The sequence below is a fragment of the Mustelus asterias genome, chromosome 10 (genome assembly GCF_964213995.1).
Source record: "Mustelus asterias chromosome 10, sMusAst1.hap1.1, whole genome shotgun sequence".
Lineage (NCBI taxonomy): Eukaryota > Metazoa > Chordata > Chondrichthyes > Carcharhiniformes > Triakidae > Mustelus > Mustelus asterias.
In genome coordinates, this window is record NC_135810.1 from 67,904,291 (window position 1) to 67,920,461 (window position 16,171).

Genomic DNA, 16,171 nt, shown 5'->3' on the forward strand with positions numbered 1-16,171 from the left:
AGGGCATTTTAAGTTTCAGCCATATTGCTGTGGGTCTGGAGTCACATGGAGCCACGCCAGGTAAAGACAGCAGATTTCCTTCCCTAAAATGGATATTAATGAACTAGATGGGTTTTTACAACGATAGCAATAGTTTGTGGTCACTACTTCTGGTAATTCCAAATTAATTAATTAAATTCTATTAGCTGCTCTGGTGGAATTTGAACTCGTGTAAGAGCATTAACCTGGACCTCTGGATTAGTAGTCCAGTGAATTACAACTCTGCCACTGACTACCCTCGGATCTGAAATGTTATCACCATTCTTTCGCTGAATGTCGCTGAATAGTATTCTTAGAACTCCCCCCCTCACCAGCATTGTGGGTGCACCTACATCACATGGACTGCAGTGGTTCAGGAAGGTGTTTGTCACCAATTTACCAAAGACAATTAGGGACCAGTAAAAAATGTTTACCTTGCCAGAAATAATAAAGCCATGGATGAGTGTCGAGCTTCTTGAGTCTTGTTAGAGCTGCACTCATCCGGGCAAAAGGGGAGTATTCCATCACAATCCTGACTTGTGCCTTGTAGATGTTTGAAAGACTTCAAGAAAGGAGGTCATATCTTGACACAGAATTCCTAGCCTCTAACATTGTTCTTGTAGTCTCAGTTTCTGGCCAATGACAGCCTGCAGAATGTTGACAGTGGGGATTTACAGATGGTAAAGTGATTGAATATCAAGGAAAGATGGTTACCTATTTCACCCTCCAGGATTGCAGGGATATCAACACCTACACCATCCCTCACCACTCACACCACCCCCATGATCTCTGAAACCCCCCCTATCTGAGATGCTGGGTTCCAGATTTGCTCTTTTGTCTCAAACTCATGAGCCTAAGCCCAATTTCCATGCTAGTGGCATGCATTCGAGTTATAGAATCATGCGTTGCAGTTATAGGATCGACATGTGCTGCCCTCTCTCAGGATGTAAAACATTTTCTCCAGTGTCACTCTCCTCAATCAATACCCACCATGTGCCAGGAGGTCTGCTGTGAGACTCACCTGAAGAAGGGGCTTGCAGCTCCGAAAGCTTGTGTGGCTTTTGCTACCAAATAAACCTGTTGGACTTTAACCTGGTGTTGTTAAACTTCTTACTGTGTTATTCTTTCACAGCAGTAACAAAGAAGAAACAATCTGCAGTCAGGCTTTCACATACTCAACCATCCAAACGTTGCAGGCCACAGAAAGCTCAAGTATTATAACTTGAGAAACAGAACCCTTCTTCCAGCTTTGCTTCGGCTTCTAGGAACATAGGAACTGGATTAGGCTCTTCACTGAAATGCAGGATTGTTACAACACAGAAGAAGGCAATTTGGCCTTTTGTGTCTGCAATGACCGTACAAATTAGTAAATCAGTTAGTGCCATTCTTCCGCCTTCTCTCCATAAATACCTTTTCAGATAACTACCCAATTCCTTTTAAAAGGCCTCAATTGAACCTGCCTGCACTGCATTGACTGGCAGTTCTTCCCAGATCCTAACCACTTACTGCTTGGAAAGGTTTTTTCTCCTGGCATCATAGCTTTTGTTGCTAATTACCTTTTATCTGTGCCCTCTCATTCTTGATTCTTTCACACAGTTTGTCCCTTCCTACTCTGTCCAGAGCCCTCATGATGGTGAATACCGCCATCAAATCTCCTCTCAGCCTTATCTTCTCCAATCTAGCTTTGTAACTGAGGTTTCTCATCCCTGGAATAATTCTTGTGAATCTTTTCTACATTCTCTCTAATGCCTTTATACCCTTTCTAAAGTGCAGTGCCCAGAACTGGAAGCAATACTCCAGTTAAGGCAGAATGTGTGTTTTATTCAACTTCAATATAACATCTTTGCTCTTGTACCCTATTAATAAAGCTCAGGACAGCATATGCTTTATTAATCACCCTCTTAACTTGTCCTGCCACCTCCAATGGTTTATGCCCATGTAGGCCCAGGTCCCTTTGCTACGGCACTCCCTTTAGAGTTGTCTCTTTGTGTTCTTCCGATTAAAATGAATCACTTCACACTTTGCTTCATCTGCCGTTTGTCCATCCATTCACCATGTCTATGTCTATGTCCTTTTGAAGCTCGACACTATCCCTCAGTTCACAATGCTTCAAAATTTTATATCATCTGCAAATTTTGAAATTGTGCTCTATGTGCCAAGGTATAAGCCATTAACATATATTAGGAAGAGCAAGGTTCCCAACTCTAATCCCCGGGGAACTCCACTACAAGCCTGTCTCCATTTCCAAAAAACGTTGACTAAGAGTTACTCTCTGTTTCAATCACTCAATCAATTTCATATCCATGTTGCTCCTGTTCCATTTATTCTGTTAACTTTAACTTTGCTCGCAAGTCTGCTGTGCATTACTGTATCAAATGCCTTTTGGAATTAAGCCCTGCGAGGCAATTCCACCTTTCGTGTGATCATGGCTGATCTGTGGTGTATATATTGTTACATTATCTGTAAATATCTGGAAATAACTAAGAACTACAGTGTTATGTATAAGTGTTCTTGCCTCATTTTCTTTTCTAAGTGCTGTATGATTGTGTCTGGGTGCTCGCCCCAAAAAATGGGCGCGATTCCCGTTTCCATGCTTGTTCGGCACTTAGAATTTTTTTAGTAAGATTGCACCCTTTATGTTTTTTTAACTATCCTTGGAGCCCTGGCTTTGATTCCACTCCCTGTAACTCTTGTTGGAATTTACCTAGCCTGTATCTGGAAATCTTTTCTGTAATGATCATCCATTGTTGCAATTTTTCCTGTCAATTGAACTTTGGTTCAATTTTAAGCTGGCCCAATCCCCTTTCATCCCAGTGAATTTAGCTCTTTTCCAATTTAGAAATCCTACTTTAGATTGTTCCTTGCTCTTCTCCATTGCTAATCTAAATCTTATGATACTATGATCACTCTTACTCAAGTGTTCCTGGTAACAAAATAAAGCCTAGCAGATTGGTCTCTTAGAATGACTAAAGCAATGCCTACCTGCAGGTAATTAAACCATAGGATCAGTGTGCCATTTTGCTGTTTAGATTGCCAAGAGAGTTTCCAGAAAGATCCTGGCAACAACTGTTCCTGGCAACACTTGATCCACTTCAGCCACCCCATTCTCCAGCACCAGATACAGCAATTTATCTTTCCTAGTTGGACCGAGAAGTTCTCCAAACTCACAAATACCGCAGGCTGACATTCTGCTACCCTGATGACAATGTGTGCGCAGACCATGCCTTGAACATGAAGGAAGCCAGAAAGTGCTGTAAAACTCTGGGCTTTCTCATGTTTACTGTTGAGGTCAGTCGGGTGGTGATTTACTTGTCGCCCTGCCAAAAGGGCATCGTGACCTTCTTAGTGTAAATGCGTACTGCAGATTGGGAGATATGAGAGATACTCCCTATAACCAACTGAAAGAAACCAGTGACAATGAAGTTCAAGGTTGTGGTGACTTTGAATGCCATTAAAAAGATGGCCTCTGATCCATTAGGCAGCAGGACGTGTTGCAGGAGCCTGCAGAGGTCTCCAATAAACTGCTCAGAAAGTATCACTTCTGTATGCACTGTTCTACAGGTAGATCCAAAAAAATGTCTCTTGGCCTCTACACCCTCCGTGGTGAGTGTGACCCCCTAAGAACAGTCTCTGACCTATAGGCTGCTGAGGCAGTTATCCCTGCTCTCCATTATCCAACTTTTCCCTAATCTAAATAAAACCGATAAGCAGATAAAACTTCCTGAGGGAACATAAAACACAAAATAAATCTAGAGGAAGTGATCTTTCTGGAAGCTCTCTTGGTAATCCAAACAGCAAAATGGCACATTGATCCTATGATCTAATTACCTGCAGGTGGGTGTCTCTTTTAAGTACTGCTTTGGCCATTCTAAGAGACCAATCTGCTAGGTTTTACTAGCAGCTTGGTCGCTAGATGATTCTTTCATAATTCCATGTTAAAATGGAATTGAGGTACTAATTGCATCTTTAAATTCTGATTCACATACATTCATAACACTGCAATCTGCCACTGGCGACTGCCTCGGTCTACGGTAAAAAAAATGTGCTGTTGGGAGGATGGCTGATAGAGACGGAGCAGTGATTCCTTTGTACCAGTTGTAACTACCCACCTGTTCTGTTTCAAATGGATAAGGAGGATTAAAATCGCCCCGTATGATAATGCAGAGAGGAGGAAGAATGTGTAGTTGGAGTCTATTTATATCAGTTTATTTTTATTCCATATCTTCTATGCTATAAGGCTTTCTTGCACATTGTTGACTGCTCAGCAGACATTCAACTTTAGATTAATTTTATATTGGTAAGTTGAGGGTAGAATTGTCACTGCTTCTCATATTATCCTCAGTATTTTCTAACCTACTTGTGAAAGAGGGACCTGGAGCATTAGCCACCTTTCTTCCTCCTTTACATGCAGCTGTAGTACTGCAGTATGATGAAATCTAGTGTTGGTGTGAAAATAGCTGCCTAGCACTCAGATGTAAGTCATATAAGATTGCATTTAAATTTACGGTTACATCCAGCAGTGAAATGAAAAATATTTTGCTTTAGTGTATAATACTTTAAAATAAAATATTAAGTTCTTCACGAGGACCAATGACCATCTGAAGGCTGAATTTGTATGGATGTTGATTCTAGCAAGCACGTGGATGGCTTTATCTAGCATTATGCAAACACCATTGTTTGTGTGAGATTGAAGATAAATATTGGAGAAAAGTGTTTAGATGTATATTTTTAAAAACATATGGGTTCAATTTTGCTTTCAAATGCTTCTGAAGTATTAAAGCACCCCTACAATGCAGAAGGAGGCCATTTGGCCCATTGAGTCTGCACCAACTCTCCGACAGAGCATCTTACCCAGGCCCACCACCCACCCTATCCCCCCTTGCATTTACCTCTCCAATCCCACTAACTGCAACATTTTGAGATTCTAAGGGGCATTTTAGCATGGCCAATCCACCTATCCTGCACATCTTTGGATGTGGGAGGAAACTGGAGCACCTGGAGGAAACCCACGCAGACACGAGAATAATGTGCAAACTCCACACTGACTTGATGTGGAGATGCCAGTGTTGAACTGAGGTGGGCAAGATGAGAGGTCACACAACACCAGGTTATAGTCCACAAGGTTTATTTGAAATCACAAGCTTTCAGAGCGCTGCTCCTTTGTCAGGTGAAGTGGAACGAGGTGCGCAGGCACAGAACATATAGGCAGAGTGACAATAGCCGGACACTAACAGGTAATCAAGAGTGTCAAAGGATAAGTACAGACAGTGTAGGCCGCCTGAATAACAAGTCTTTACAAGTAATCATGAGTGCTAATGGACAAATACAAGCAGTTAAGTATAAGTTAAGTAATCTGTAAAGTGTCGACAGACTGTATTACAAGCGAAGAGATGACCTAAGAACCGATAATTTAAGGCAGAGAGATAATTACAGACAATCAAAGAATGAGATGATGCTAAACACTATGCAAACTAATTCAGAAAGAGAGTTCATCACCCGTAATCAAGGTATGCATGGTGTCAAAACAGATAGTCAGGGAAATTTTTCCCCCATCGAACAGTATGGTGGGGTTACATGTAGCGCGACATGAATCCGAGGTCACAATTAGAGCCGTCCTCATGAATGCAGAACCTGGCTTGAAATTGATAACCAAATGGATGAGCAGGATTAAAATCACCCTGTATGATAATGCAGAGAGGAGGAAGAAACTGGCAGAAACTGATAGCCAAATTCCGCACTCATGAGAATAGCCTTAACCGTGGTCTCAGGTTCATGTCGCACTACATGTAACTCCACCATACTGTTGTGTGGGGAAAAATCTCCTAGAAGTCCTGTTTTGACACCATGCACACCTTGATGATGGGCGATGATCTCTGTACCTGAATTAGTTTGCATCTATATAGTTCAGAAATCCACCAGGATATTTGATGGGGACATCACGGCTGAACCCAATTCTGCTCATATACACACTTTCCAGCAGGGGTCACTTGATAGTGATAGAGTGGAAAACCTGACTTTTTTTCCCTATGCCAGGACATTGTAAGCAATTATAATACTCCTGCGGCCACCCTGGATACTATGAGAAGCTGAGTACACAGAGTGGCAATTGAACTTGAAACTCCCTTGTCTGTATGGTGCATCAACTGTTTGTGTTCTTAAGATTATTGCAATACCTTTCTAGTTTAACTCAGCATTCCTGTTACTTTGAATACACTGACACTGCAAGAATAGCAGAATAGGTGAATAATTGGATGACAATTATTTTTCTGCCTTTGAAAATGTAACTATGGAGTTGGAAAAATGATGTATAATTTTTTCATGGTGTATGGTGTATCTCTCCCTTGGCACCAAGGGTAATTTCCTTTTTATTAAACACTTTTCCTATTTTGGCTGATTTTCACAAGGCTGATTTTAAAATATTGTGACATTTCTTATTTAAAACGAACCTGTATTTTGTGCCGGATGAAACCAAAAATAGGAAATTCCTCCAACTGTTTATGTTGGCAGCAGGAGCAAGCAGTGTGGCGTATTTTGTTTAAATTTGCATATAATTCACCTGTTCAGTCCTATAAGCATTAAAATAATAACCAAAATTTTGTATCCCCAAATGAGCCAGTTCCAAGTTTATTTCTAACATACAACGATTAAAATAATTGTTATTTTAAATATATATTTTTCCCTTTGTGCAAATTCATGTTTTTAAAAATTCCTTATTCACTTCTTCTCCTGATCATAGAACCTTAGAAACCTGTAAACAAATGAATTAAAATGGAGCATGCTAACTATCGAGTAGAGGTAGGGGAGATCAGTGTTCAGCATTAGTGGAAAACAATTAATAGCTCTGGTTGTCTGAATGAATATATGAAACTACGAGCACACAGGTGAAAGTGAAATAGGAAATTAAGTCAAATAATGATTACCGACTCCACTAAAAAAGCAGCAGTCAGCATTTAGAGGCTTTTGTTGTTTGATTTTATGAGCTATTAAACCCATTCCATCATGTGCCACCATGGGCTGCAGTGATAGGATGATGAGTTAAAATAACAGAAAACACTGATGCTTCAGCTTGGTCAAATGACACTAGGTTTGACTGCACATTTTTAATGGGTCATTCCTTCTTGAGCTGTACTGCTGCTGCTGCTGTGACAGGATAGTCCTGGAACCTGGTTATTTCTGGGAAGATTTAAACATAATTGGGAAGGTAGGCTGGTTTTCAGGAGAGATTTTTTGTTTAAAGAGCTATCCAGGGAACAATAACAGCATGCAGATTTCAGGTGTCGGTTTAAAACATTCGTACTGAAATTAACTGGAATGGAGGTTTATAGAAATCCATTTCAATGTGTTTGGTTTCCCTGGTGATTTCTCTCAGTTGGTTGTCGAGGTTATCCTGCTGTTGTAAATGTGTGCGTGGTTTGCAATATAATTCTCTAATTGTGGTTTGGCCGAGTTTTTCTTATTTCTTTCTGTTTTCTTAACTATTTTCTTGATAAGTAGTCATATCATTATTTGTCTTCATTTTAGACTTGTGAAAATCCCTTTCAGAGACGAAGCATTGCATTGAGATAATGGAAGGGATGCCGTTTGATCTTTAAGTGCACAGAGCTTTATGATTAAACTATCACAGTTATTAAGGAAAAAGAATGTGCATTTGTAATGTAATGTTGAATTATTCTGGAGCAGAATACAAGTATTGTTCAGGCTGACGGACAGAACTATTGAGCAGATTTGCTGGGTCCTGATTGTATTCATCTTGTTTTTATTCCTGCAGCCTGAAAATATGCAAAATTTATTTTTTAAATGTCTACATGTTTCAGAAAATCACTAGATATTGGCGTACGTTTCTATTCTGTTAAAATAAAAAATTTTACTTAAATCATTAGCATGAATAAAATGGTTTTTGTATGGCATTATACCAATATAAGTGTTAGCAAGAACGTACATGTCACTTGTAAACCTGTTTGAGATGTTTGATTCTGTGCAATATAAAAGCTACACAGGAAATTTCTGCGGAATTCTTGAGTGTATAGGCATACGTGCATCTTCCACCAGCTCGGCAATATTTTAATAGGAAATGCCTAACAATTTTCTGAGATGAAAGCTAACATGCATTGTTGAATGCAATCAGTAGTACAATGTCAGTAATGCATATAGTTGATTACAGTATTGAGGTTATAATGTCCTAGTTTTAGATCATTATGGAGCTGTTGACTTTAGAACCATATAAAATAAGGTTTCTTGGAAAATGCATTTTTTCATCCAGAAAATGAACTTAATTCATTCTTATGAACAGTGCAGCTTTCCCAGCTTTGTTTTGAGTTTTCTGATATGGGTTGTGAATGTTTTTGGTGAGGGGGAGAGAGTGCTGGGCAGAAGTAGTGGAAGTTCCAATAATTTCACATTTGATAAACCCAATATTGAATATACTACTGGAAAACCACAGCTAAAATGCTATCTCTCTTTATTTTCCCTGTCACCACCCTCCCCACTCAGTGTACAGCCGGTTTGAGGCAAAAATCCATGACTTGCGAGAACAGATGATGAATCACAGCATGAGTTCTGGGTCTGGCTCCCTGAGAACTAATCAGAAACGCTCATTGTATGTAAGGTAAATGCATTTATTTACTACTTATTTAACTTATTTGCTCATAACACTAATTGTACTGTTACATAAAGCATAATGTCCATAGATACATCACCGACATAGAAATTGGATTGCAACCGAAAAAGGGACACAAAGCTAGCGTAGAACTAGCCTAATGAGGCCAATAGCAGAGTCACTAAAATGTCAGCCTCATTCGCTTATTACCTGCAAGTTGTGGACACCAGTTACAGCCCTAGTGACAGCTTGCCTGTCCTGGCGCAAATTAGATTGTGGAAGGTGAGCGGAGGTAATCGGAGTTAATGGAGATGAGCAGAGACCAACAATGGTCCATGAATGTAATGAGGAGTCTGCTCTTCCTGTCTCCACAATATAATAACATTTGATGACCTCTAAGGAACCCTCTTAAGCTTCACTGTTTTAGCTGTTTAGCACCTGAAGAATCTTTATCGATAAAGCAGGTGGTGAATTAATGGCCTACCTTATTTTGCATTTAAGCATCCATTTTATGCCTGTAAAATGGGCATATCATAGTCCAATTTCTAGGCCACCGTATTTTAAAATAATTTTTAGGTCATGCTTAATCAGTAAATGACACACCATAGGCAGAATTTTCCCATGTTTTTTCAGAGTGTCAGGCTCTGACTGAAAATCGGCATCTGTCTCTTCAGTTTTCAGACAGCATTCTGAGCCACTCTGACACATTAAAATCAGGGCGCATGGTTTACACCGTCGGTCTGGTGGGGCCTGGTAAAGCTGGAAATGGTGCCGGAAAGGCCAGCTCCAAAGAAACTGGGGCGTCATCGTTAAAGGTCAAAGGGCTCCCTGACCAGCACTGAAGTTAAACATCCACCACCACAATTATCAGGGGCCCCACTCACCCACAACCACCACTGCAGTATTGCAGGTGCTCCCCACCTCACTGCTAAGTTTGCCTCCTCACTGCAAAGTCCTTCTACCTTTGCCCGTTACCCATCACTACCAAAGGCCTTGGTCCTTCCCCCCCCACCACACATAACCCTCCCCACTTGGGCTCTCCCCAGAGGACCCACCCTGCCACTGGCTCAGCATTTCCCTCCCCTCCTGGGAGCTATACTTACCTTGGCGCCCCCGGCAGGATCCCCTTGACTGTTTTCCATCTTTATAAAGCTATTGTGAAACTCACCGACGTGACATCAATTCAGCAAAGTTTGAAAATTCAGTGAGGGGGTATCATGAGACGGGTAGGCCCTTTTATAATATTCAAATTCATTGAAATGTATTAAAATGAGGTTTCCTTCAGCGAGGATCTCATTTCCCGACTCTTGTGAGAATTTACGCCGATGTCGCAAAACATGGTGCGTTATTGTAGCTGTTGAAATAATAAGCCATTAATGTGAGACGGAGCTATGTGGGCAGGATTGAAGATTTGAACCAGTACATGGGGTTTTTTACCAGACAATGAATGAAGGTAATGAAAACCCTTACCTTTACTATTAGATCCAGCATACTCCAACTCTTGTGGGTGATGCAACTTTACAATCACTAAAAGCTCAAAGTTTACATCAATGAGGCTTTTTACTTGATATCGTTGGACAAGAATAAAACATCTGCACATTCAACAATTTTAATGAATTGTTTAATTTTAGTCCCTTTACTTACAGTGTTACTTTTATTGAAATATTAATAAGGATGTAGATTATCTATAATTAACTCCACCACTGGGTGGTGATATGAGAGGTGCCATAGATCTTGTTACTCACTTCACTGTGTTGGCTGTGAAGCCTGTTAAAGTATAGTCAACCTGTGCTTCTTGGCAGTTTTGAATGTGCAAGCTACTCTTGATATCAAAAGCTATGTCTCAAGGAAAATAAATCTCTGCTTAAATTGCTGAAGGAAGAACTATCACAGGCTGTCTATTCATCTCTTCAGTGGTGGTGTTCCCAAGCTGGCCTTTTACCTATGTGTGTGCTTCACTTAATCATTGTCTAACATGACTTTAAATGTGGTCCACACAAAAATAATAGCCAGGTGTTTATAACATCACAAGTTGCACAAAATCCATTACAGCATCTAGTATTCAGCTTCTAAATGATAACAACGCTCCTCGTGTCAGTCAGACTATGAGAGATATGCTAAGAAGTAGAAGGTAATGCCTTGTGAAGGAAAGCAGACAGGTCAAAAAATGACAGAGCCCACGCCATCATAATGCATTTTGAGTATCTAGTTAAAAACCGAATGTTGACAGAAGCCTGGAAGTAACATCACTTAACTCTTCCCATTGCCCCAACTCATCTTTGCTGAAACACTGGCTGGAATTTTATCTCTCTCTATCTTTATAATCTTGTTCAGCCCAACACCAACCAAGCTATCTGAGCTCCTTTTATTCTTTTATTATGGGGGGGGGGCGTTCTCCAGGCTCACTAGCTTTTGGCGAGAATTGTGATGGCATGGAGAATTGAACGTTGGGCAGAAAACAGGTTTGGCGCCGGGCTGCAAACACATCATGATGCTCCTAACCCATCCTGCCAGCCCCGAGCAGGTTCCCACCCATAGCAGACGGCAACCCAATAATTATGCAAACACCTTTTGATGGCCCATTCACCAGCCATCCGCCTCTCCAGCAGAAAATGTACTGGGCGGGCTTTGGTGCTGGTAATGACCAGTGGACCTGGTGTGCTGGACCCTAAGAGTCCAGGGAGTGCCAGCAACCCCTCAGGAAAGAGGGACATCCACTTGCCCACTTCTTCCCCTTGAAGAAACCACAGCTTAGAGTCTATGTAAACATTGCAGTTAGGGACAATGGAGGTGCTTGAGATATATTCAAGTGTGAAGGAAAATGTAAATAAACATAGCTGACTGGAGGCTTAGTAGAAATACATTAAGCAGTCAATGGAAGGCTTGTTCAGGGAAATGCACTATGGGATTGACAGAGATCAAAGGTTTCCATTGGAATACAGAGGGTGTCAAAGGTTTCAGCGTTCTAGGAAGGTTCAGAGAATTCAAATAAAAGCTGTGTGAATACATTGGGTCTGAGTGCAAAGCTGTAGAGAAGGGAAAATGACATCTGCTCTCTATCGGGGATTTCAAAGGGGTCTGCTCACATCTGTGGCTTCTGACAGGGAGAAAGGGAACTCCCTGCTGCAGAATGGAGTGCTGCAATGATTTAAAAGCCTGCCAGCTCTCCAGGGAACATGGAGATTCAGGTGAGCTGGCCACTTCAAATTTTCATAGCTGACAGGCGGAATGCAAATGTTGATCACAGGGCTGCCTGAAATCACAATGCCAGGGCTGATCTTCAGGTCTGCCAGGGCTAGAAGGGGATGTCCAGTCACAAGACCCCCATCCCAGGGAAGAATGGCAAGGTCAACCACTTGCCCCAGCCCAAGGCCTCTGAACCCCCAGGATCCTTGGGCACCCTCGCTCTGCAGCCTGGTAGTTTCAGAAGGACAAATGGCCACTGGACCTATCTCATTGACCCCTCCCGAGGACAACGCCAGGGTATCAGTGCCAGGGTACAGGCAGGAGTGCACTGTTGGCACTGCCAAGGCATGTGACCTGAATGGGGGCCTTGTGTGGGGGTCTGAGGAGGATGGGGGCTGACTGGGGATTGAGGCGGGAGGGGGGCTGAGTGGGGTGTCTGAGGGGGGAGTGAGTCAACCTCATGTCTGTGGGGTGTGTAGGGGGGGAGATTGAGGGTGATCCATTATTTGAGTGGTGGGAGGAAGGATACCCCTCTTTGCTGAGGGGTTGGTGGTGCTTCCCTGGTCATCGGGAGGGGTCACCATTTCATTTTTTGGAGGGAGAGGGACCTGTCCTTGAACATGGAGATCAGGACACGCTTTAAGAAGGCGGCCCGAACTTTGAACAGCCGGGCTGGCCAGCAGGTTTTGTGAGAAGGTCCCATCTGCATCTTTCAGGTGGGTGAATTCCACCTGACAGATGCTGCCAGCTCCAGCAGGAAACACTCCAGGTTTCCTGCTGACTTCGATACTTAGTCCCAATTTGGAAGAATCGTGGCCATTGTTTCCAGCTTATTCTTGAATCAATTCTCACCCATTTATTTTCTGTAGAATGTAGGGATTTGTATGTGTTGTTACTTGCCATGGTCATGTTTCTTTCTGGAACTTGAAAGAGTGAAATAATTGTTGGGAGTGTTTATAGATGGTGCAAGACGAGGGGAGATAGTATCAAACTTTGCAATGTCTTTCCCTATTGCTACATAAATGTCAACTACCAGTTTATATGACAGTGCTTGCTAGCAAAAATCATCACAAATCAGGCTTTCCTGCTCAATGGCACTCTAACCTGAATCTGTCTGCAAACATGTAATGATGCACGCTTATGGATGTCAGAAATACAAAGGGTATTTATTAATAAGGAAAAACTGCCCTGAAGCAGCCCACCTGCTGCCCTAGTCTCTACCTGTCTTCAACATATCTTCAGACTGTCTTCTGCCTAAGAGATGACTCCACCCCTTGGGGTGATTACCCACTCTCAGCCCCAACTGGTCCCCAAGCCAGATGACCCTCTTCTGCTTAATGCAGATGTTGATCACAAGACTGCCTGAAATCACAATGCCAGGGGTGATCTTCAGGTCTGCCAGGGCTAGAAGAGGCAGTCCAGTCACAAGACCCCCAGGGGAGAATGGCGAGGTCAACCACTTGCCCCAGCCCGAGTCTACTCAACTGCCAGGACCCTTGGATATTCTCATTCTGTAGCCTGGTAGCATCAGAGGGGCAAAAGGCCACTGGACCTACCTCATTGACCCCCCTCGGGGACAACGCCAGGGTATCAGTGCCAGGGTGAAGGCAGAGGTGCACTGTTGGTACTGCCAAGTCACGTGGCATGAATGGGGGTCCTGTGTGGGTGGGGTCTGAGGGGGCCGGGAGGCCTGAGTGGGGCCCTCTTCACCTTAAAGTGACTATCACTACAATTGCCACACCCTTCCCCCTTTAACTTCCTTATGCAATCATCAATAACTAAGTTACTCATTACTAATTTCGGACTAAACAAGTTGGACAATTATAAATTAAGTCTTTGAGAGTTTTTTCTGTTTCTTGTAGAACAGTGTAATTCTGTAAGTCTGAGATGCTTCCACCAGATTGTCATTAACAGCAACTGCAATAATGGGTACCTCTTCTGGCACAGGCAGTTCATTACTACTTGCTTCCACGGAGACATCACTCACCTGATGAAGGAGCAGTGCTCCAAAAGCTTGTGATTCCAAATAAACTTGTTGGACTTTAACCTGGAGACTTCTCACTGTGCCCATCCCAGTCCAACACTGGCATCTCCACATCATCAATTATGCCAATAAGAGGTCGATCAGGTACTTCAGTGTTTACAGATTCAAAAACATTTCTTGATGGCAACACTGACTGCTGGAACATCTCTGTACTCCTCAAGTGATCTATTTGTTTACGAATGATCCATCCCTCCATGTTTACTGGTATGACAAGAGTCCTGTCTCAGAGACAATAATTTTAGGGATCTAGCTCAATGCGCTACCAAAGTTTCATATCATGACACCATGTCATGTTATGTACTTAATATGAGATTTTTATTCTGGCAGTGGTGATGGCTCATTGATGAGGTCTTGAGGCTTATGTGTCCAACCATAAACACTTTTATTGGTCGGCTTTATCTATGTACAATTCTAAATATAGTTTTGCATGGAACTCTACTATACCGGCTTGCTGCTTACCAAGTTCTGTCCTAGACCTTTTGCTGACCATGTGACTACATACATCACTCTGTGGGCGGTGCCACTCTCCAGCCCCACATTGGCCCTTGCTCTGTCGAGCACCTTACATTACAGCAAGCACGTACTATCACAATACAACAGAATATTATGCCTTGACAGTTCTTTCACATTCTCAGACTGTCACATGTCACATTGAGGGTGGCATGGTGGCACAGTGGTTAGCACTGCTACCTCACAGTGCCAGGGTCCCGGGTTCAATTCCGGGCTTGGGTGACTGTATGGAGTTTGCATGTTCTCACCATGTCTGCGTGGTTTTCCTTCGGTTGCTCCGCTTTCCTCCCACAGTTCAAAGATGTGCAGGTTAGGTGGATTGGCCATGGTAAATTGCCCCTTAATTCCTAAGATGTGTAGGTTAGATGGATTAGCCATGGTAAATGTGTAGGGTTGTGGGGATAGGGCAGGGGAGAGGACCTGGGCTAGATTCTCTGGCAGAGAGTCAGTGCAAACTCGATGGGCCAAATGGCCTCCTTCTGCATCGTAGAGATTCTATGATTCTATGTGAAGAAGTGGTCTTCGTACTCTGTTTCTGGTACTTAGATCGTGTGATAAAGTTTCAATTTGGAATTTTTGCATTGACCACATTGATTCTTGAGCTGTTCCATTTGGGTAACCATTTCAGCAGTCCTATTCTGGCACGTAATCTCAGTTTCTTCCTATCTGAATTGCTGATTCTGCTGTCAATTTCAATGTTTTTAACTTTTCAGTTAATTTCTCATTGCCAAGCTTCCATTCTTCAAGCTCTTATTCTCTTGATTCAACTCTTCACTGGGCTAGTTCTTATTTTCTGGTTGCTTTTCATGGAGTTCAGTTTATTCTCCATTATTGCACTAAGTTCTTCTTCTTAACTTTATTTTGTCAATTTTTGCAACTTTTTTTCAAGTTTGCCATCAGTAATTTCATCTTGTTGTTTTAATGTCTTCTCTAGTCTTGTCTTGATTCTTTTTGCTGATTCCTCTTTATGTTCAATTGCTCCTAATTTATTTTGAAGTCTTTAATTTCTGCGTTTCTTCCGAGGGAAATCCACCATGTTCTTACTGGACACATACATTCCACAAATGGCACCTTCATTTCTGCTTGTCTCCAGGCAAACCCTTTCAGCTTCACTCTTGGTCAGTCCTGTCTCTGACAAAATGTTGACTTGTTTCCATTCTGCAATTCTCTCATTGCTCTTCATTTGGTCATAGTGTCTTTCGGTGGCCAGGGCCTTCTGGTGCCCTCTTTCCAGGACCTGCTAATGCCCTCCTTCCGGGGTCTTTCGGTGCCCTCCTTCCGGGGTCTTTCGGTGCCCTCCTTCTGGGGTCTTCCATGGCCTCTGAGGTCGTCCATTGCCCATGGACCTTTTTGAGAGGTGCCCTCTCTCTGGGATCTTCTCCAGTATTCCTGTCCATTGCCCTCTGTGCCTTCTTGTGGTTGCTGCTTTAAATACATTCCCACTTTAACACTCTCAACTTTTTTTTTAACTGTCAGCAGCTGTTGGTTCTCTCTCTATATGCTTTTCCCATGCTTTTGATGTTTTGGCAAGAATCCTGGCTGTCCTTTCTGAACCTTTAAAAAAAATTTTAAACTTCTTTTCTACTGGTAGAAAGCCTTTCTAGTGATCTCTGCAGCTTTGTTTTTTCATTTGCCTACATGGAGAGTCCGTTCTCCCTCCTCTCCCTAATGCGTTGGTTTCCCTTGTAAATTTGAATGGGAGATCCAGAATGTTCTGTGCGAGGCCATTGAGCAAAAATTTTTAAAGTTAGGGACTTTTCTTCTCCCCAAAACTCAAGAGTTTCACTGCCTGCAGTCCATCATTTCCTGGATTACCA

The 16,171-nt window shown here is 42.4% G+C and overlaps 1 protein-coding gene across 1 annotated transcript in view; it reads left to right on the forward strand.

Annotated features, from left to right (window-relative positions):
- The window catches only part of dlg2 (discs, large homolog 2 (Drosophila)), a 945,868-nt gene that overhangs the window by 734,580 nt on the left and 195,117 nt on the right, over positions 1-16,171 (forward strand). Inside the window, exon 17 of the mRNA XM_078221879.1 lies at positions 8,509-8,623. Coding sequence (XP_078078005.1) covers positions 8,509-8,623 — 115 coding nt within the window. The remainder of the gene's footprint in view (positions 1-8,508; positions 8,624-16,171) is intronic.